Source organism: Neomonachus schauinslandi, chromosome 7 (genome assembly GCF_002201575.2).
Source record: "Neomonachus schauinslandi chromosome 7, ASM220157v2, whole genome shotgun sequence".
NCBI lineage: Eukaryota > Metazoa > Chordata > Mammalia > Carnivora > Phocidae > Neomonachus > Neomonachus schauinslandi.
The window spans coordinates 28,173,287-28,196,525 of NC_058409.1; the positions used below are offsets into that span (position 1 = coordinate 28,173,287).

The 23,239-nt window shown below is 46.8% G+C and overlaps 1 protein-coding gene across 1 annotated transcript in view; it reads right to left on the reverse strand.

The window, feature by feature from the left end:
• SPOCK1 (SPARC (osteonectin), cwcv and kazal like domains proteoglycan 1) overlaps positions 1 to 23,239 on the reverse strand; it is a 529,851-nt gene that overhangs the window by 90,857 nt on the left and 415,755 nt on the right. The window contains exon 5 of the mRNA XM_021701920.1: positions 9,787 to 9,901. Within this exon, the coding sequence (XP_021557595.1) occupies positions 9,787 to 9,901 (115 nt within the window). The remainder of the gene's footprint in view (positions 1 to 9,786; positions 9,902 to 23,239) is intronic.

A 23,239-nucleotide genomic window follows, 5' to 3' on the forward strand; every position in this document is an offset into this window, starting at 1 on the left:
GAAGGCAATAAAAAGCCTTTGGAGTACCAGACTTACAAACCCAAATCCATAAAGAGATAGAAACATCCTAGCTCTAGACAACTATCACCTTGGGACGTAAGTGAACTCCACATGAAGACACATAAACAACATGTTATTGATGTATCTGATGTTAAGGGTTCTTATCATCCCACTTAGGAGAGAGACAGCAAAGGACCTGGGCACAGAATAGGCATTTAACAAATGGTGGATGGGTCATTGGTGGATGGATGGGCAGCTGAGTGGACACACAGGTGGCTGGACAGATGGATGGAAAGACAGATGAACAGATGGATGGATGACAGATGAAGACATGTGATCACTACCTCCAAACTCAATCACTGCCCTCAATTTTAGAAAACAAAACAAAACAGAGTAGCTATCAGAGTGGAACCTTAAGCTTTAGATTTTATTTTTTTAAAAATCTTTAGAGATTTATTTATTTATTTTAGAGAGACAGAGAACAAGCATGAGCAGGGGGAGGGGCAGAGGGAGAGGAAGACAAGCAGACTCCCCGCTGAGCAGGGAGCCCGACCTGGGGCTCCATCCCAGGACCCTGAGATCATGACCTGAGCCAAAAGCAAGAGTCAGACCCTTAACTGCTTGAGCCACCCAGGCACACCTAAATTTTAATTTTAAATAGGCCTGAGAGGACTCCAGAAGCAAGGTATGTGAAGTCACAGATCAGTGTTATTTCAGTTCACTACTTCTTTCCCAAACAGGCACTTCCTAGGAGATACAGAGATAATCAGTATTTAATCCTGCTACTTCACAACATAGAGATCTGTATGATTCTTGTACTAGAAGCTCTCAATCCAAATGAGAACAAACTTTTGCTAGTTCCAGATATTCCCTCCTTCGCCTAGAAATGTTCTCTGTGTGCTCATGAGAGCCTGAGTCAACTCTGAACAGAATGTTCTACTCCAAAGGACACTACACTTCTGTCGTCAAGGCAAAAATATTTGCTTCCAGAGACACCTTGCACCCTTTGCCTAAGCCAGGGAGGCAGGACACAGGGAGAGAGAAGACCGCCCTCGGGCTGGTGTGGATGATGCCATCTGTCCCCATTCCAGAGGAGCCAGAAACACACACAGCAGTTAGGTTCCAGCCTGAGGCCAAGCCCCAGAATGACTGACCTAAGAAGGCCACCAACCGGCAGCTGGCGCTCACTGAGCCAGCCTCCTCAGGCTAGGGACCTAATTCACCTATGATACCCAACCTTTTCAAGTATGGGAAAGTGCTTTGAAAACTGCAATAGTCTATACACTGCATCAATTCATTCATTCCACAATGACTGAAGGCGGCCTAATCTATGCCTTGCACCAGCCGATGCTCTGTGCTGGGCGCAGTGCACACCGCAGTGAACCATCTGTAGGGAAAGCTGGGGCAGAAGTGGAGAGGACACACTGCCAGGTGCAGAATCACAGACCCCACAGCAGCCACCCTTTAAGACCTGTGGGCGCAGGGGCAGGGGAGGAAGGTTTGGGAGAAGGGCAGATGCCAGGTCCTGGAGCCTGGGGACAGCCAGGGGTATCCCCACCCTGAAGGAACTCGGTCACAGGCTGGGATCCCGACACCAATCAGGCCAATAGAGCAGGGGGACCTAATGCTGTCCCCCCAAAACTGTCCTAGCACTCTGAACAATCCCTGGGGATTAGCTTGCCTTAGGACAGAGTCTCCTAAATCCTAAAATGTAAAGAGATGTGGGGACAGGAATCCAGATCTCTTCAGCCTCAGTCATGCCTCTCAGGGGAACAGTTCCATAGGATTAACAGCCTCATAAAAAGAAGGGCTTTTTTTTTTTTTTTTTTTTAACTTGGCTTAAAGTAATTTTTTGCAAGTCATTTTTGGGGAATATTTCTTGTCCCTGTGCATTGGTACATGATCAGAATTCTGATCAAATCCCCTGTCTGCACTAATTCTCTGGTCTTAGACATCCAACTTCTAAATCTGGTTTCACAACATCAGTATCCCCTGCCTACGTGATTTCTGACACGGGGGCTATGCTCACATCCCTTGCTGGGGTGGGACCCTTAAGACTCACTCGATTGCTAGCCTTGCCCCACCTCCACATGTGACCTGCTGGAAAAAGCCCTTTAAGAGACTCAAGCATAGACAGAGCATAGCCAGGCCAAGGAGACCAAAATAAACTGGGGGCCTCGAGGCTGGGGTAGGAGGCAACAGGCCCGTGTAACTGCCTTCCTGGGATACCAGGCAGATAGGGAAGAGGAGGGCTGTGCTGGTTTTTTACGCTGATCCGTCTACACAACAGAAGTTAGTCAGCATGAAAGATGTGCCCCCAGCACCACCTGCTACTGCATCCCTGGGAAATCTGAAAGCCAGAATTCTCTTTCCTACGACCCCCTGGTCATCCTCATCACCTCTTCCGGCCCAGGATCACGGCGCCTGCGCTTCCCGGAACTTCACCTCTGTGGTTCTGAAGTTCTCTCTCCCTGGAGCACATTGGAGTTCTTGAAATAATGAGATCTCCCAGCAGAACCCCTGTGTGTAAGTAGGTCTGCCTTCTCTCTGGCAGCAAAGCTCCTTCTTGTCAAGGAGGGGTCCTTGGGTCTACTGTTCTGGGGTTCAGAAAGGAACACACGCTTTTACCTGCCATGACACCATCATGATTTCCATCTGTCTCTTTCCTCCGTCTCCTCAGACTGAAGAGATTGCCTGGCTGTTCTGTTTTTGTTTTGTTTTGGCTGCACTCCCAACCAATGTGAATGTCTAGTACCATATATGCAGCCGACTGCTGATTCTGTGCTTTATCTGCCGTCCTTACATATCCCTCGAGTTAAATCATCAAGGCGACATTCCTACTTCCTTCATGTCTAATCACCATTTGTAGTTTTTAGAGAATCAGCATCATCACCACTGAGGTAATAATGATAATGACGTAACAGCTGTAGGTTCTGAACTCTATGTTTACAGTTGAAACTGAGCTCACCCCTTCTCACCACACCTGTGGTGCCCCACCTTCCCCGGCAGCCCGTGGGGTGGCAGCCCCTTGCTTTCTTCTGATTATAATCTCAATTTATTTTTTATTGTAATGCTGTCTTTTCTTTTTGATAGATAGCAGGGCAATGGAAGAAAAGTCGACTTCAGGACAGATTACAAATGAATTTTTATCTTTAAAGAGCTGGGTCAGAAATGTGGGGCTATCCAGAAGAGCCCAGGATGGGGGGTGGTGAGCGACGAGCCCATGCCATTCCCCGCTCATTTTCTTCTCTTCCTCTCTGGAAGCACGCTTGGCTCTCTGCAGTTTATCACAGGACGATGTCTTGGACCACTAGGGGAGTGGCAGTGGAGGTGGTAAGAAGCAGATATATTTGGAAATCTGTTTGAAAGCAGTCAACGTGATTATAGTGTGTGAGACAAAGAGGATTTCCTTTTCACTTCAGCAAATCAAAATACAGAGGTGGCATTTATTAAGATAGTAAATACTGCAGGAGGAAGGAGCAGTTTGGGGGCAAAGATCAGGGGTTTGATTTTGGACATGAAGTCTGATATGCCCACGGGCATCAAATGGAAATGCTGAGTGATCATTACATGGTTAAGTCTGGAGCTCAAGAGAGCGGTGTGGGCAGGTTGGCTAGAGGGAAGGATGAAGGGGGATAGACACACCCCCTCAAATACACATCTGTGTACTTAGATGAAAACATATTTATGACATATAAAAGTGGCAGGGTACAAAATATTACATAGAATGTAATCCTGATTTAGGATGAGTAAAGTTTAACAAGTCCATGAGTATATGTATATTGAAAATAATGGGAAAAACACAACAAAAAGCTAACAGAACTGAAATCTGAGACACTTTTGCCAATCATTTAGATTTCAAAGAATATGTATTAATTTATAAATTTAAAGAAAAATCAGGGCAAGAGAGGAGTGCCATTTAGGCGAACTTCCAAAGCCACTAATTTCTAGCACAGACCCTTCTCTGGACTCCAGTTACTACTGTGGCCACCCTCTGCCTCAGTTTACCCTTCTCTCCCTTTGTATCTTTAGCTCTCTCCCATTAGTTGCTGCCCCATAGGCTTCCGAATGACCAGAAGAACCTCTACTTTGGCAGAGCTGAACTCACAGAAGTGGAAGAACCTGAGTTTAAAACCAAAGTCAGCAGTTACTCCAAGAGCCCTGACTAGTAAGTTTCTCTTCTTTGCGGTTGCCAATTTAAGTTTTTTTTTTCCCCCCTTAGGTCATGACATTTAGAAGAGCAAGGCCCTAAAAATTAAATGTTCCTTTACATGTTTAATTTCTGGCCATTGTGAAGCACAGAAGTGAAGGAAGCTGGATGGATATGGGAAGGTGAAGACAAACCACTTTTAAATTGCAAGTTTGCAAGCCCGAGGCCTTCTCCCTATTACACAACAAGCATTAAAGAAAAATGTTCTTTCCTGGATACAAAGATAAACCTCCATTTTGCTAGAAGCTTCTGCAGCAGGATTCTTGTAGGATTTTTCCACTGAGACATTACAGCTAGGAAGAAGTCTTTAGCCCGTCTCTTTGGCACCACCTCCTGTTCTCAGTTAAACACTTTCCCCCAACTCCACTTGTGATAACTAATGGAATTAGACAACCGTCTGTCAACCCAGGACTTTTTTCCCCCAGAATCTAGCCCTCGGGTTGTAATCACCATTTGAGAAGAGAAAATCATTGCAGACTATTTTTCCCCTGTTTCAAATAGCTCAGAGGCCGGGAAGCTGTTATTCCCTCTTCAGCATGGCCCTGCCGCATAGACCTGTCATCCCCTTTCCTCCCTGGCCTGAGCCAATCTCCGCCCACACCCCCCCGCCACCCCTACCTCCCAGCCCCTGCAAGGCTGGGAACAGATGACAGCATCACAGCCTTCTCCAGCATTCCAGGTCGCCCGCTGACCCATAGCCCCCTTCTCCAAAAGCTAATCTGTGCCAACAGAAGCAAAGAAGGAGCTGTGCTCAGAGAGAGTGATGTTCTCTCTACTTCCTCCTCAAAAGACAGAGGAGGAGGGAAGCGGAGAGATTCTGCAGAATGCCTTCAAAATACTGCTGCTTGTGGAGACCACCATGACATTCTCTGCGTGACGGCTGACACTCCAAGATTTGGACAAGTGAGGTCCCCCCACCCTCCAGCTGTACAAAGGCACTAGCCTGGGACTCCGGAGGCATGGGCTATGAGGGCTCCATCCCCACCCACTGTCTGACCTCAGGGAAGGTTCTCTCTCTCATTGAGCCGTCGGGCTCCTCTGCTGGCAAATGGGACCAGCACAAAGATCCCCGGTGGTCCAACTCTTTTCCTACAGAGGCAATGTAACGTGGTAAAGCATAAAAACAGAGTCACTCTGGGCGGGGTCTGAGGCCCCATCCCTTGGTCCTCACAGGAAACCGGAGGCATCTTCAGGAACACGAGGGTCCCCTCAACATGGTATGGAAAAAGAGAAGTGACATCTTTTCCTGATGTTATATCCTACAGCTGCAAAACTCTCACCTCAGCAACGAGGGAGCCTCAAACCCCTCCTTTGGACGGAATAAGGCTGCCAAGCCCAGGTCAGGGGTGGAGAGGGTTGTTTGAGAGAAGGGATGGACAGGCAGGAAGGGGCCAGGCTCAGGCTAGAAAGGGGGGAAATGTTGGCTGGTTTAAAAATGTATTCTGACGACTCTAATGGGAAGAAAACTCTATTTTCCTCTTAGATTTTCAACCACTGTGAAGAAATCAAGGAACAAGTGCCTCATATCCTTCACTGAGGATTGAAGAAAAAGCAGAAGTAACCCCCCCAAGCTAAAGCATTCATGTCAGATACAAGAACTGACTTCCTAACTGGGCTGGCTACTGGGGACTGGAAAATACTAAGAGAAATTTGAGGCCAATCTTTTCTGGAAAACTCTTAGAAAAAGCACAGAAATCCAGGCTTAAGATGAGATTTCAGTCATATATATATATATATATAAAACAATCACTTTTCTGTACTCTAGGGGCTAGCCTGACAGAGATGAGAGATTTAAAAGGTCATGACATCATTGAAAGGTGAGAGGAAATATTCCTAGGTATTCAAGGATGACCCCACCCTCTACGATGTCTTCAGGGACCACATCAAAGGAGAGATGCCAATAAAAAAAAAAAAATCAAGAGAACAAATAATCAACCACTTGGCTTTGACTTCATAGAAATGCTCTTAAAACTTAAAGCTGAGACAAGAGAGTTCTGATTTGCAAGAACTAGAGATGTTGTAATTCAAAGATCAAAGGCTAGAAGAAGTAGAACGCTCTGAGATTCGTAAGACAAGGTGCTAGACCCTGCCCTCACATACCTTCGACGCTCACATCCAGCACTGATCCAAGTTGAGGCTACAAGAAGTACCGTTTTGGGAAGGAGAAGAACAGGTGGAGGCAGGTGAGCCCCTAAGAAAGCTTCTGCTCACCACTTCTCCCTGTTCTCCAACCCAACTCTGGGTCCCAGGCAGGGATAAGGCGCTTGTGAAACCACAGACAGGTGAACAGCCCCAGTGATAAAGAAGACCTGTGCTCTCCTACCAAGTGGAAATTCAATTCAGGGCAAGCTTTATGGAAATACCCTCTGCATAAAATAGAAATGGCTGCCAAGCAGATCCAAGGACAGAGTGCTGGAGAGAGCAACCTCACCAGTCTTTCTTGATACTAAAAGATTATGGAAGTATATCCCAAGTTTTCTGTGGCCCTGATCTCCCCCTTGCACCCTCTCCTTCCCCTTCGCCATCCCCCCTCCCCACGCTTGTTAGAGCCTCATGGAAAGAACTGTCAAATCAAAGGAAAAGGTCAGCCTTCCCTCCACTGTGTCCAGGTAAAATGTTACTAAGTTCAATGTTGCATTTCATATAATGACCCCGGGGACTTATCACTGCCTTCACTGCCCATAGTATATTCTTATCCCCCAGGGTGAACATTGATCAAATCTGTATTAAATAGTTAAGCATTATACCCTGATAGGGGAGTATAGTCTCCTCCATGAGGATGTTGTTGCATATGTAGTAAGTTAACTACAGCCACCCGGTCTTATCAGCACGTAGTTTCTGCTTCCTCCTCATGCCTGTATAAAAACTCCGCAGTAAGTCACAGCCCAGAAAGTGGGTCTTAAACCAAGGAGGACAGTCTCAGAGCCTCAGGCAAAGAACTGTACCCAGTCTGATCGATACCTCAAGTAACAGACTCATCATTGCAAGCTTCCAAGGTGATATTTCTTAGACAAGTGCCAGATGATGTGAGACACAGTGTGGAGTTCCAGAGCTCCTTCCCATGCAGAGGCAGAGGACTTCATAAAAGCAAACCACTGACCCACGAGCCAGTGGAACAAAAAATAATTACAAACGACTAAAAGAACTGATGAAGGAAATATAATTTGGATTACTTGTTTTGGAATACTGTTGTTATTACTTTTTTTATTGTTATCATTTCTGATGGGTATATGAGCCCCTTAGCATTCCTCCTGATTTATCTCTTACTATTAACCTAGTAGTTGACGCTTTTTCAAATATTTTCAAATGAAACACTTTTAAATGGCATTCTTGTTCTCACTGACCTTTCAGGATTCTCGAACAATACTCTTTTCTAAGTCTCTTCGTTGTTTAACGGCAATGCAGTAACTTGCGAAGGTTCAGTAAGAATCTGTTCTAGTTTTTACCAGAACATAATTAAACAAATGCATGGTACAGGCAAGGCCATACCTGGAGTGTCATATTTGAGAGTGAATTTCATTTAATCAGGTGTGACAAGTCTACCATTAAGAAATAAGCATTGGGGTGCCTGGCAGGCTCAGTCAGGAGAGCATACTACTCTTTATCGCCGAGTCAGGGGTTCAAGCGCCATGTTGGGCATAAAGTTTATTTAAAAAGAAGAAGAAGAAAGAAGAAGAAGAAAGAAGAAGAAGAAAGAAGAAGAAGAAAAGAAGAAGAAGAAGAAGAAAGAAAGAAAAGAAAGAAGAAGAAAGAAAAAGAAAGAAAAAGAAAGAAGAAGAAAGAAGAAAGAAGGAGGAAGGAAGGAAGGAAGGAAGGAAGGAAGGAAGGAAAGGAAAGGAAAGGAAGGAAGGAAAGGAAAGGAAAGGAAGGAAAGGAAAGGAAGGAAAGGAAAGGAAAGAAGGAAGGAAGGAAGAAAGAAACAGGCACTGTACTTCATGTGGAGACTTCCCATGAAACCAGTCTGTTACCTTACCATGGCAAATCAGGAAGCCTGAGCAGATCTGGGGCCCCTGAGGAGAGGTGAATTCACCCCCTTGTAGAGATACCACAGGCAAAATGGTGGAGGTGACTTTCTTGGCTTGGCTTCCTCACCTCCGAATAGAAAAGTAAATAAAACCAGTACATAATAGGGCGCCTGGGTGGCTCAGTTGGTTAAGCGACTGCCTTCGGCTCAGGTCATGATCCCGGAGTCCCGGGATCAAGTCCCGCATCGGGCTCCCTGCTCAGCAAGGAGCCTGCTTCTCCCTCTGACCCTCCCCCACTCATGTACTCTCTCTCTCTCTCATTCTCGGTCTCTCAAAATAAATAAATAAATCTTTAAAAAAAAAAAAAAACAGTACATAATATACCCAGAATAACAGAGACTATTGAAACTTCCTCAGATTATTAAGAAATCCCCAGACAGAAGTGAATTTTCTGGGTTTTGTAGTTTCTTCACACCACAGGGCTTTAGGTTTTCAGACCATACTCCAAGGGGGCACATGTACATGAATGAACATTTCTTACTGCAATTATATAAATGAATCAGACCCAAACACAGGGAGATCAGGTTTTTGCTAATCAAGAGGAATTTATGGGGATTAGCTGTGACCCTAGCACTGGTTTACAAGGTCCTTCCACATTCTCAGCCAGACCTTCCGAAGAGCATCTTAACACAATATTCCTGTGATCGCCGCCATGAACAAGGCACATTCAAGCATCTTCACCTATGTGCCCTGGAAAAGGCAATACGACCTACGAAGAGGGGAATGCATGAACGCACACACCCTAATCACCCTCTCCCATTACCAACAGAAGACATTTAGAAGAGACATGCGTGCACGCGCACACACACATTCATTCACGCACAGAAACGTGCAACATTTTCCATGGAACAGCAGCTACCATGGAGAAAGCCCAGCCCCACAGAAGGCAGATGCAAACTTCCATCCTGGCTCTCATTAAGGAAGGCTCAAAAGCGAGCCAAGGCCAGAGGGACAGCCTTACTTTCTCCATCACTGAAACATCCGAATAAGGCCAACCTTCCCTGCCCCTCTCAGCCATGGGAGAGAAACAGCTGGCCCTGGAGAGTTTTTCTCCTTCTGTGTGTTCCCTGGCTCCATGCTGCAATCCGAGCAGAATATATTAATGAAGAAATGCCTTTTGGAGGGTGGAAGACTCTCCACTGTTGTGACCTCTCTGCAGTCTGTTTTGAAACGTGGCCTTGAGAAGTTCAAAGGACTTAGAGATTCAAGTTCAAGGAAGACCAAGACGCACCCCAAGGCAGGCCGTGGTCTGAGACGCGAACAAACCTGCCCTTCTCATGTCACAGCCGACATGACTGCTGCAAGAACCTAGTGCATATCCTGGTCTCATAGAATTATTTTCCAAGACTCTTAGCTCTTCTTTTTCTTTTTAATGGTAGCTGAAGGCAGTTCAGTTTCAAGTCCCTACACAAGCTGGAGTACTTGCCAAGTCCCTCCGTTTCCCCCTGTGTGGGCTCAAACAGCTTTGTTAACTGCCAGCTTCCTAGCATTGGGGGCAGACCTTGGCCATGTCAGCCTCCCTCTAGGGGGTCTCCTGCAATCCCCACTCACCATTCTTTTCTGTCTTGTGTTTTGGTGGCTCAGGCTCCGGAAGGCATGGACAGGGCCCGTCACAGAGGATGGTGAGGCTTTTTCCAGTGGAACAAGCATGGAACTCCAACTTGCACTGCAAAAGAGAGACAGAAGAGGCTTTAAGAATGCAGCTGAGCAAAAGGACACAGTCAAGAAAACCAAAAGACAACCGATAGAATGGGAGAAGATATTTGCAAATGACATATCAGATAAAGGGCTAGTATCCAAAATCTATAAAGAACTTATCAAACTCAACACCCAAAGAACAAAGAATCCAATCAAGAAATGGGCAGAAGACATGAACAGACATTTCTCCAAAGAAGACATCCAAATGGCCAACAGACACATGAAGAAGTGCTCAACATCGCTCGGCATCAGGGAAATCCAAATCAAAACCTCAATGAGATACCACCTCACACTCCTCAGACGGCTAAAATTAACAAGTCAGGAAACGACAGATGTTGGCGAGGATGCAGAGAAAGGGGAACCGTCCTACACTGTTGGTGGGAATGCAAGCTGGTGCAGCCACTCTGGAAAACAGTATGGAGGTTCCTCAAAAAGTTGAAAATAGAGCTACCCTATGACCCAGCAATTGCACCACTGGGTATTTACTCCAAAGATACAAATGTAGGGATCCGAAGGGGTACATGCACCCCAATGTTTATAGCAGCAATGTCCACAATAGCCAAACTATGGAAAGAGCCATCTGTCCATCAACAGATGAATGGATAAAGAAGATGTGGTATATATATACAATGGAATATTATGCAGCCATCAAAAAATGAAATCTTTCCGTTTGCAACAACGTGGATGGAACTAGAGAATACAATGCTAAGGGAAATAAGTCAATCAGAGAAAGGCATGTATCATATGATCTCACTGATATGAGGGATTCTTAATCTCAGGAAACAAACTGAGGGTTGCTGGAGTGGTGGGGGGTGGGAGGGATGGGGTGGCTGGGTGATGAACGTTGGGGAGGGTATGGGCTACGGTGAGCGCTGTGAATTGTGTAAGACTGATGAATCACAGACCTGTACCTCTGAAACAAATAATACATTATATGTTAAAAAAAATAATAATAAAAGAAGATAGTAGGAAGGGAAAAACGAAGGGGGGGAAATCGGAGGGGGAGACGAACCATGAGAGACTATGGACTCTGAGAAACAAACTGAGGGTTCTGGAGGGGAGGAGGGTGGGGGGATGGGTTAGCCTGTGATGGGTATTAAAGCAGGCACGTATTGAATGGAGCACTGGGTGTTATACACAAACAATGAATCATGGAACACTACATCAAAATAATAAATAAATAAATAGGGGGGAATAAAAAAAGAATGCAGCTGAGCAGACCCCCATATGGCTTCCCCAAGAAGTGGCCAGTGCCGCTCCAACCAGATAGGCTCATGGGAGCAAAGACAGAGAAGGAAGGAGTACATTTCAAGTCAAGGTCCGAATGGCAGAATGCTGAATAAGAAATGGCCTTTTATGTCTTTCCAAATGCATGGGGTAACATCTAGGATCACTGCAGAGCACTGTGGTGCTTACTTTAGTCAATGATAAATGCAACTGTAACTGTTAACAGAAGTATTTTTTTTTAAAGATTTTATTTATTTATTCATGAGAGACAGACAGAGAGAGAGAGAGAGAGAGGCAGAGGGAGAAGCAGGCTTCCCACGGAGCAGGGAGCCTGACGCACAGGACCCAATCCCAGGGTCCCGGGATCACGACCTGAGCTGAAGGCAGACGCCCAATCATCTGAGCCACCCAGGCACCCTGTTAACAGAAGTATTCATCTGGGGGCTCCTGGGTGGCTCAGTTGGTTAAGCGACTGCCTTCGGCTCAGGTCATGATCCTGGAGTCCCGGGATCGAGTCCCGCATCGGGCTCCCCGCTCAGCAGGGAGTCTGCTTCTCCCTCTGACCCTCCCCGCTGTCATGTGCTCTCTCTCTCTCATTCTCTCTCCTTCAAATAAATAAAAAAAATCTTTAAAAAAAAAAAAAAAAAGAAGAAGAAGTATTCATCTGAAACAACATCTCGGAGTCCCAGGGGTCCACAAAGGCCCACTCCACAGCAGAAGGGCATCTCCCCGTTTCCTTACTCTTAACATAGGGTGCTTATGCCCCAATGCAGTGACCCTAGGCCCTCTCAGCTGCTCACACGCTCTCCCTGGGCATGGAGGCAGAGTAACCACCTAGTTAGCTCACCGGATGGTGTATATGAGGCCCAGCCTCGACCCATCTGGAACAAGCAAGGAGTGACTGCTTTTGCTTCAACTATCCCAAACCTGAGTGCTACACGGTCGTTTCCCCAGAGGATGCCTGTGGGTGTCTCTAGCCTGGGACTGGGTGCAAGCACCCATTTAATTCTCAGATTCAATGGTGAAGTCCAAAAGCCGGCATCTCTTCTTGTCAATCCTTTATCAGCCACACTAGTAGTGTTTTGGCCACTTTCTGCCAGTTTCACTCTTTCTGCCACTTTTATCGTCAAGTCTCAATGGATTCAGAACACAGGCCGGAAAGGATGTTATTTATAGGTGCAAAAGAGTACAACAATTAACAGTATTTTTAGGATCCTGACATCTAAGGGATAAGAAACAGACTCCGACAAGTTAAATAACCCATAAAATATCACGATGATCATTCAGGGTGGATTCTAAACCATGTCTGAGCGCAGGGCTAGGCACTTGCTGGTCCCACATCACTGGTCCTGCCACGTGCACAGGCTTGAGAGAGCAGACATCCCATACGGTACCCCAGGTTGCTACTGGCCTGGATCTCAGTTGTCTGACACTTCATTCCTTTTCCAATTACACAATTCTCAGGATCCAGGCCTGCATGTAATCAGCCTTTGCTAAGGCCCACGGGCCCAGAACCATGTTTGTATCTGGTGGAGTTTCCAAGGAAGAGGAGACAGGCAAAATTTACTAAGCATCCACTTTGTGTGCGGTTCTTATCGGGGGGCCATGGGGAATCTTTTAAAAGAAAAAATAGAAATACAGTCCTTGCCCTTGGAAAACACAAATGCATACTTCTGAAAAGCCCACTAGCATTTGCAAAGCAACGCACCTGAGGACAGATGAATACCGGCTCATCGAGAAGGCCGAGCTATTCAGTCCCCGTCCCGATTACAAACCGAGGGCAAGAGTGCTTCAAACCTGGCTCTAAACATCCTGGAGTCACTCTGGGTAACTCCAACTGTCACCCACACGGCAGCCAGCCTCACGGAGAAAGCACAACAAGACAAGCCTATGGGGTGATGACTTCCCTTCGATGCAACTGCCTTTTGTACGTACTTGTTAGGCGTCTAGTATGTGCCCAGTGTGGCTGGAGGGGTGGAGGGGACTGGAGGAAAGGCAGCCACAGCCCAGGCCTCCAACCTCAACAGACTTCCTGAGGAGGCACAAAAGAGCACATCCCTCTAAAGCCATGTGGCCAGGACTGTGAAGTGGGCAGGAGTCGTGTGTATGGAGGAATGTGGCACAAAAAGCCCCACAGGAATGGGATGGGCCTGCTGCCAGCCAGGTGGACGGAACGCACGCCAAGAGGAAGCCTGGAAGGGGGCAGGGGGTTGTCTGTGTAAGAAGCTTCTTCTTAAATCCTGTATGCATGTGCCCAGGGCTAGAGAGAAGACCACGGTGGCCAGTCCTGCCTCCTCCCTCCGCCCCACTGCTCTGGAAACAATCCTGCTTCAGTTCTCAAACTATTTTCTCAACAGAATCCCCAAAGCTAACTTAGGGGCAACAATATATTTATATATGAAAATTTATTTTGTAAAGTCAAAACTTAATACAGTATTACTTACTCTAAAGCCTTATCCTCCTGTTACCAGAATTGCCTGTTCATATCTATGACAGACTGTAATACTCTTCCCAGACATTCTCTGGCCTCCCTGAAAGAGGAATCTCTGCTCCGCTCACCGCCCCGGGGAGGGGGGAGGGGGGGAGTGGGCCCCCCTCCCCATGGACATCAGTCCTGGCCACGTGACTTGCTCTCTCTGGGGACTGTGAGTAGGCGTGACAGGCCAGGGTTGAGCAGGTGTTTTAAGAACCACGGCTTACTTTTATCACCTCTCTTGCCGTTCCCCCTACTATAAATACGACATAAACCACAAAAGGGCTGATCCTCTGGCCTGGGGCCCGGAGGGGAGGGCGGAGGGCAAGGACCAGAGCTGCAGCTAACCCAGAGCGAATACACAACATGCACAGGAAGTAATGGTTGCTGGCTGCCATGAGCCACTTATGTTTGGGAATCCTCTGCAAGCACAGCGTAACGTATCCAAAGGTAGCAGCACTGACTTCCGACTACACCATGAGGTCCTTATCACCTGGAAAAAGTCTAAGTCACTGTCTTATCCCGGGCACATAGTAGGTGTTCAGCAAACATTTGCTCAAAGATACAGGCAGAAGGTGGTGGTGCTCCCCGGGCTCCTCCAGGCCTCTGTTGTGGTCCCCGGCAGCGACCACCCACCCTCACAAGGAATGCAGGTGCTGGAGCTCGGGAATGTTCCCAGTGAAGCATCCTTGACCCACACCTGCTGCCTGAGTCCTCTCTGCGAGCTCCACATCCAGCACTTGGCCTTCCAGTCTCCCTGCTCACCCCCGTGCAGCGCTGGAATCGGAATCTTGTCCATCTGCTTCCTAGATGCCCAGAACACTCGTTCCCCTGGGGGGCCTGGCATCGTCTGAGCGTCCCTGCGGACTGTAATTCTAGTAACTCCACTTCCCTGGCCAGCCCCAGAACCCCCTCTTGTGGACAGCTGCTGTCGCAATCTGTGGAGGCAGCCAGGCCTTCTCCAGGACACTGGGGAGATGCCACCAGAGAAAACAAGATTTATCTGCACCAGTGGAAACCCATGTTTCAAGGCCACAGGTCCGCCTTTTTATCTTCCAAGGCAGTATGTGGCATTTAAATGAAGCTCAAAGGACTAGAATTCCATTTTTTTTATAAAGCTCAACACACGCTATTTAGAGATACATATCTATGTGTAAATATATATGGGGGGTTGGGTGACAAATACCAAGACGGGGGCGACCTCTGGGACAGAGGCAGGAGGATGGCATCAGACAGGAGCCCAGAAAAACACCGTGAAAACTGAGAGTGGTTTATTTCCCAAAGCTTAGTGGTAGATTCTGAGGTTTTGTTTGTTGGGCTTGGCAACTTACAGAAATAAGACATCTACATTTATGTATCAAATATTTCATGATAAAATATAAAACAAAGTTGACATGCGTCTATCAAAGTGACGACCAAGCTCTACCCATGCCTCCCAGGGACTGTCGCTAAGAGGAGTAAATGAGAGCACATGTGGGCACTTGCAGGCAAGGGAAGAAGGCACCCCTGGCTCTGAGCCTGAGTTCTGGACTGTTGCTGGGGGGTGGGGGCTCCTCAGGGCACCTCACGCATGTCCCCTTCCCACAGCACTTCACTAAGTCCTTCCCTCTCTCCCCCAGACTCTTGCTAGGGAAGGACAGTTACAGAGGCCGAAAGGTGGTCACTGCACCAGCCTTCCTCACAGGGGCCAGGTAACTTCCAAAGTACAGCACTTCTAGCTAGACTGGGCCACACTGCCCGAGGCCTTCACGCCGGGCAACGGCCTCCAACGCCTTCTCCCAACCTGCAGGCCACAGATGTTCGGGGAGAAACGCACAGAGCCGGCTGGGCTCTGCAGAAGTGTGCCCTGCGCTGTGCACATACCCATGCTGCAAACACTCAGCAGGTATGCTGGCCCTTCGGCATAGGGCTACCAAGAGAACAGGGCCAAGAGAAAGAGGCAGCTCACGGTACTTTTCCCGGGCGGCGATGCCACGAACAGGCTCCTGGCCCAGCAGACACTGGGCTCCCACCTATCAGGACAGGGGCAGCCTCCCCTGGCAAAGAGGCAGCAGGACCGGAGCGTGAGAGTGCAGACTTCCCTACAGAGACGTGAGGAGGGAGACCCAAGCGGCTCCCGACACCACAGCGAGAGGGCACTGGTTCCTTTTCAACATGACAAAGCCTCCAGAATCGCTGCATCTTCTCTCCCACAGTGCTCAGAGCTGCAGGTGCCCGCTGGCTAAATCACTGATGGTGATCTGTTGGCAGCAGGGACATGCTCGGGTGGCACTTACTGGCTCCCTCCACACCTGCCCCAGAGATGCTAGGGACGCAGGCCGTCCACCTGCACCTGCCAGGTTCTGGTGACCTGTCTCAGAACAGTGTCTGCAGAGCTCCAACTTAAACAGGGTAGACTGGGAGCCTACGCCTTAGAGTCTGTGGCTTGGAGGGGGAAAAGCAAACAAAACAAAACAAAACAATTAAAAACAACTACAAAATGGCATTCTTGGGAACTGATAAAGGAACACCCATAAAATTTTTTTTTTTTTAGAAAAAATTGTGGGGAGAGAAGAGGAGGAAAGAGGTATAAATTAATTTTTTGGATTTAGAGTCGAGAGCCGGTCAGTTACTCCAAGCTCCCAAAGAGCCAAGGCTGTAGGCAGGCCCAGGAGCTCCTCCACCCAAAGGGGAAAGTGACACACTGAACAAATGTAAAGACCGGTGGTCACTGCGGCCTGTTGGGGAGAGTCCTGCCAACCCTGACCCGTATCAGAAGTGGGTCTAAGCAGAGAGGAGTCACCACCGCCCTGGCCCCCACTTACCCTCTAGAAGAGACAACTTTGCACCTTGTGTTAGTATTGAATTATAGCCCTCCCAAAAGATATTTGGAAGTCCTAACCCCCAGTATCTTTACTTTATAGAGGGTCTTTACGGAGACAATCAACTTAAAATGAGCTCAATAGCGTGGGTCCTAATCCACTATGACTGCCATGCTTATAAGAAGGGGAAAGTTGGACACAGAGACAAACCCATGTAGAGGGAAGATGGAGAAGTAAAGTGACATAGGGAGAAGATAGCCACCTACAAAGAATGCCTGAGGTTATGGGAAGCTAAGGACAAGGCAGGAGACAGATTCTTTCTCCCAGCCTCAGAAGGAACCAACCTCACCCACACCTTGGCTTCCAACTTCTACCTCCAGGGCTGTGAGACAGTCAATTCCTATTGTTTGAGGTGCCCAGGTTGTGGTTAGTGCAGCCCTGGCAAACTAATACACCTTCTGCCCAGATGTTTAAAAAGAGACAGTCTCGGGGCGCCTGGATGGCTCAGTCATTAAGCGTCTGCCTTCAGCTCAGGTCATGATTCCAGGGTCCTGGGATCGAGTCCCATGTCGGGCTCCCTGCTCGGCGGGAAGCCTGCTTCTCCCTCTCCCACTCCCCCTGCTTGTGTTCCCTCTCTCGCTGTCTCTCTCTCTGTCAAATAAATAAATAAAATCTTAAAAAAAAAAAAAAGAGAGACAGTCTCTAAGGGATGGAAATGCCTCGTCTTAGGTTTATAGAACACAGACCGTTGTGCCAAGACGACTCAGTCCTCTGTGAAAGCAAATAAAAAACCTGGAACAGCAACTTTAGGATGTTGGGCAGGTGGACATATAGAACTTGGCCAAATACTATCAACTGTGACTCATGTGCAGAAATATGAAAAATTCAAGACTTTATAATGATTTTATGATCAAGTAGTGAAATAAATGATAAGCCCTAAGTATTTAAAGGAGGAAAGTGGGAAATCAACAACTTTTAAACAACTTTTAAACTTTGTACTGGAATCCATATTCATAGAAACACAAAGAGAAACACGGATATAACCTCCTGAAGCTTCTATACCCCTTGACCTGCTGGGAGAGAAATGTCTTCCCCAGTCCTCACAGAAATGCAAAAGATGGAGGGAGCCAAAGACTGTGCAAATGGGCAGAAATATTCAAAATGTTGACCTACTTAAGAATAACTGTGCTAGCAAATTTCCCAACCAATCTTTCCTTCCATTTTGCATAACACACCAACACGTCGGAATGAGTGAATGTTACTGCAAATGGCCAGTAAATCTTTCTCTTCTGTGATTTGTAAAGCAAAACTAATAACCTCTCTCTGGTTCACTGCTCACATAGGTCTCCACTGAGGACGTTTCTCCACCACCCCACACTCTTTGCTTTGCCTTGCATGCTTTGGGTATTATTTTTAACATTTTATTTAAATTGCTTTCTCCACTCTATTTCATCAACCAATCATCTATTTTTAAACCAGACTGTTGACAGTTCACAGTTGACAATTTTGTTCACAGTTGATGAATTCTGATTTGTTTTTATTCCCCCAAAATCATGTTGAAGAAGCGGGGGGTGGGTAATCTCATGGCTCTGCTGGCTTTAATGAGCGGGCAGGAACTGAGCAGCTGCTGGCTACCCATGCTATTCCTGACAGACGGAAGAACATCTGTCTGTCTGTCTGGGGCTTGACTGTCCCTGTGGTCATGTGAAAGGAGGAGTGAAGAAAAACAAAAGAAGGGTCTTTGGGCTCATTCAGAGCTTTACCAAACATGCATTCATGTGTGTGTTCCTTCTTGCATCCAACAAATATTTACTGAGCACCTACTATGGGCCAGGCCCTGTACCAGCTCCAAACCAACAAGGAAAAAACACTGTTGCCATGAAGTTTATATGGCAGGTGCTGATGAGGACCGTAAAACAGCACAAAGGAGAGTAAGAGAGAATAATGGGGAGGGGAGGGTATATTACATGGGATGATGAGGCAATCCGGCAAGATGACATCTGAAAAAAGAATTAAATAAGCCATGCAGCCCTCTGGGGTAAGGGGATTCCAGGCAAACGCTCCAAGGTGGAAGATGCTGACTGTACCTGACAGTCATCCAGGAAGGCCGTCTGCCTACAGAGGATGGAGTAGGGGGGAGAGCGGAAGGGACCATTGCAGCTGAATGCATGGAGGCCTGTGTGTGACTCAGGGCTCCCCTACCCCCCCCCCCCCCCACACACACACATGCACACATTGCTCTGAGTTAAGGATTCCAAAGAAGGCAGAACCTTACACCTTAAAACCAAGTTGCTAAAAATGTGAGAAAGGAAAAACTCGTCTTTACAGAAGAATGCCAGCTAAATAAATTGAGAAGGAATGCTAGAAATAGAAAATCATTTGGCAACTCCCCATGTAATAATTGAGTCAGGAAAGGATCATTTGATGTTTATTAGAAATCGTGGGTAAAAGGAATTGGGGAATAGGACAATCACACGGTCTCCAAGTGCCACCCACAGAACACACACCTCATTATTAAATGAGGAAAATGTACATTTTCAATAAAAATACATGGCAGGCACAACTTAATGCAGGGACCGAGGGGCCAATGTAGCACCAGCAAGGCTGTAAGACAGTAAATTCCTATTTTCCTAAATTCCCAGAGTGGGACTGGCTAATGTACCTCCTGCACAAGGAAGTACTCCACAGTAGTGCCTCCGAGAGATCGGGGTCGAAAATGCCTCACCCTCCAACTATTCATTAGAGAACAAGTCCAAAATTGAAGACATTTTATAAGATAAATGCCTGAACTTTCAAAAAATAAACAACCAAAAAACCCTGGGGTGAGTGTGTGTCACTCTTCTAGATTAGAAGAAATTAAAAAGCTAGAACAAATGCAGTGGGTGAGGCTTGACTAGATCTTGAAAAACCACAATTATACAAAAGTTGCAAAAGACATTCTGGGAAAAAGTGCTGTGGTTTTAACGAGGGCTGCACATTACGTGACATTACTGGGTTATTGTTCTCCTAGGTGTAATAATACCTATGAAAGTGGTCATACAGGAGGATGCCTGTCTCCTTAGGGGTGAGGTGTCTTAGCATCCATAATTTATTTCTCAATGGCTCAAGGGGGAAAGCATGTAGGTTAGAGAGACGGTGTGAATTTCACAAAACGTTCGCAACTGCCAAATCTCGGTGAGGGGTATGTAAGTACTCGTCGCTTTGTTTTTTAAATTCTTCCATACATTTAATAACTATTAAACCAATTTCTCCACATCCTCACAAATACTTGTTATTTCTTGTCTTTTTGATTCTAGTCATTCCGACAGGTATGTGGTGATAGCTCACTGTGGTTTTGATTTGCATTTCCATCATGATGAGTGATGTTGAGCATCTTTTCATGTGTCTCTTGGCCGTCTGGAGGTCTTCTTTGGAGAAATGTCTATTCAGGTCCTCTGCCCATTTTCCAATTGGATTGGTTTTTGGTGTTGAGTTGTACTGAGTTCTTTATATATTTTGGATATTAACCCATAACTGGATATACCATTTGCACATATCTTCTCCCATTCAGTAGACCTCTGTGTTGTTTTGTTGATGGTTTCCCTTGCTGTGCGAAAGCTTTCTATTTTAGTGTAGTCCCAATAGTTTAATTTTGCTTTCATTTTCCTTGCCTGAGGAGACATATCCAAATGTTGGTGGGAATGCAAATTGGTACAGCCACTGTAAAAAACAGTGTGGAGGTTCCTCAAAAAATTAAAGATAGAATTACCATGCAATGCAGTATATTCACTATTGGGTAGTTACCTAAAGAAAGGGAAAACACTAATTTGAAAAGGTACATGCGTTACCATGTTTTTTGCAGTGTTATTTACAATAGCCATAATAAGGAAGCAACCCAAGTGTCCATTGAAAGATGAATGGATAAAGAAGATTCGGTGGTATCGGAATATTACTCACACACAACGGAATATTACTCAGCCACAAAAACAATGAGATCTTGCCATTTGTAAGATAGGTGGACCAAGAGGGTCTAACGCTAAGTGAAATAAGTCAGCAGAGAAAGGGAAATACCATATAATTTCACTCGTATATAGAATTTAAGAAACAAAATGAACAAATGATGAAAAAAAGAGACAAAAAGAAAAAAACCTCTAAATACAGAGAACAAAATGGAGGTTACCAGGGGAAGGTCACTAGAGGATGAGTGAAATAGGTGAAGGGGACTAAGTACACTTATCGTGATGAGCCCTGAGTAATGTATGGAATTACGGAATCCCATTATACACTTGAAACTAATATAACACTGTACGTTAATTATACTTCAATTAAAAAATTATTGAACCAAAAGCTGGAGAAAAATAAATGTAACTTGCTTTGCCCAGTGGTGCTGAGAAAATGTTTCCGGAAACCATGCCAACCATGGCTATGTGCTCCCCTGAACTGTTCGTCATAGACTGCGTGGGCATGGTGCCTACCACAATGACTTGTCCTCCTGCGCTTCCCCACCAGGGGGCGAGCTCTTGGAGGGCAGTGAGGATCCTGTAGACCAAGGTCTGCAGGAAGAACAGGCCTTCGGCAAGAATTTGTTCAACCTATGATTGAGATTTTTCTGGAGCACAAATTTTCTTAGGAGACAGAAGCAAGCAAGGCCGCAATGCGAAGGGTCAACACAGGCGCAGTGAACGGCAGCATTTTAGATCTTGCCAAGACACTCTTTGGTGGTGCATACAGGAAACAGGCTGGATAAAGACACACATCTTGTCTGAGGTCATTCTCTCTTTTTTTTTTAAAGATTTTTTTATTTATTTATTTGAGAGAGAGAGAATGAGAGACAGAGAGCATGAGAGGGAGGAGGGTCAGAGGGAGAAGCAGACTCCCCGCCAGCAGGGAGCCCGATGCAGGACTCGATCCCGGGACTCCAGGATCATGACCTGAGCTGAAGGCAGTCGCTTAACCAACTGAGCCACCCAGGCACCCCTGAGGTCATTCTCTTAAGTAACTAACACCCCTACCTTCTCCTGACCTTCTTCAGCTTGTCAACCATTTAGCAAACCCCTCTTCAGCAAACGAGGAGGCAAATTTCAGTCCAGTTCAAGTACACGTTGTCACACGTTTGTGTTTAGAGGCAAAGCTGCGTCAGTTTCCTCTTCACTTGTGCAACAAGACCAGTGGAACGTCTTGCTCGTGAAATGCCAAAGGAAAGGGCAAGGCTCCACGTGAGGGGGCCTAAGGAAAAGATGTCAGCTCCCCAGGGGCAGGAGTTCAAGGGACATGCTGCAATTTGGGACCAACCCCTGCAGCCTTTGATTTGTGGCACCCTCCGTGCCATGCATCCAGCAGTGACCCCACCTTGGTGATCAGAGCCGCCCCGTGGGGTGCCTGCCCTGCCCCACAGGGTCCCCAGGCTCATCGCCGCTACTCCCCTGTCCCTGGTCCGTGTTTTATGCGCCCCAACCTCACCCGCCTGGCGCTTCCATGCCTCACCTCCACTGCTTCTCCCTTCTGGGACTTTACCTGCTGTCTGCTCTGCCTGGGATCCTCTGAAGGCTGGACCATGTTGTGAAATTTCCCATTTCTGTGGGGTTTCCTCTCTATCTAGGATTTGGGGGAGATGGCACAGACACAGAAGGACATGCTTCCTATCAGTCTGTTGGGGAGCCCACAGAGCCAGAACTGCCAGGGCTGCACCACGAGAGGTGGGACCCCACGTAGCCTGGCCATGCATGGCCCAGAAGCAGCAGACAGCCCCACATCCAAAGCAGCCCTGGTCCCAGGGACAGTTAAAGGTCCCTCCCTGTGACCCCTCGTATAATTCAGGCCTTTGCTCAGGTGTCACCTTCTCGATGAAGCCTTCTCTCAGCACCCTTGTACGATCATAACCAGCACTCCTGACCCTCTCACACCGTTCTCCTGTGTGTACGTACACACACACACACCCACACACACACAAACCGTTCTCCTGTGTGTACATACACACACACATACACATCATGTTCTAATACACTGTATGGATTTCTTGTTTTATTTACTGTTTCCTGTCACTCTCCCTTGCTAGAATTTAAGTTCCACGAGGACAGGGATCTTTGTTCTGTTCACTGCTATACCCCAAGTGCCCAGCACAGTCCCTGGCTTGTAGCAGTTGCTCAGTAGAAACACGTCGGGAGGGCGCCTGGGTGGCTCAGTTGTTAAGCGGCTGCCTTCGGCTCAGGTCATGGTCCCAGGGTCCTGGGATCGAGTCCTACATTGGGCTCCCTGCTCTGCGGGAAGCCTGCTTCTTCCTCTCCCACTCCCCCTGCTTGTGTTCCTGCTTTCGCTGTCTCTGTCTCTGTCAAATAAAAAAATAAATTAAATCTTAAAAAAAAAAAAAAGAAAGAAAGAAACACGTCGGGGTAAAGGAATGAGTGAACAAAAGCCACAGCCTATGTGCACAGGTGAGTGACTAAGAATTCTGAAGAGTGACAGGACCCCAGGAAGGAGGCAAAACACACAAAATGAGTTCAAGTTTCCTACCAGCCCTACAGGAAAAGGACTCCAAGTAGAATGAGACTGATTTCCTTAGAATTTGAAGAGGCAGGCAGACACCTGGATGTGAGAACAGATTCAGACCTCCCTCTCTTCCTGGCCTGGCTCCTGTTTTCCCTCCAGACAGGCCTTCGGATGTGCACATAGGCTGTGGCTTTTGTTCACTCATTCCTTTACCCCGACGTGTTTCTTTCTTTCTTTTTTTTTTTTTTAAGATTTAATTTATTTTTTTATTTGACAGAGACAGAGACAGCGAAAGCAGGAACACAAGCAGGGGGAGTGGGAGAGGAAGAAGCAGGCTTCC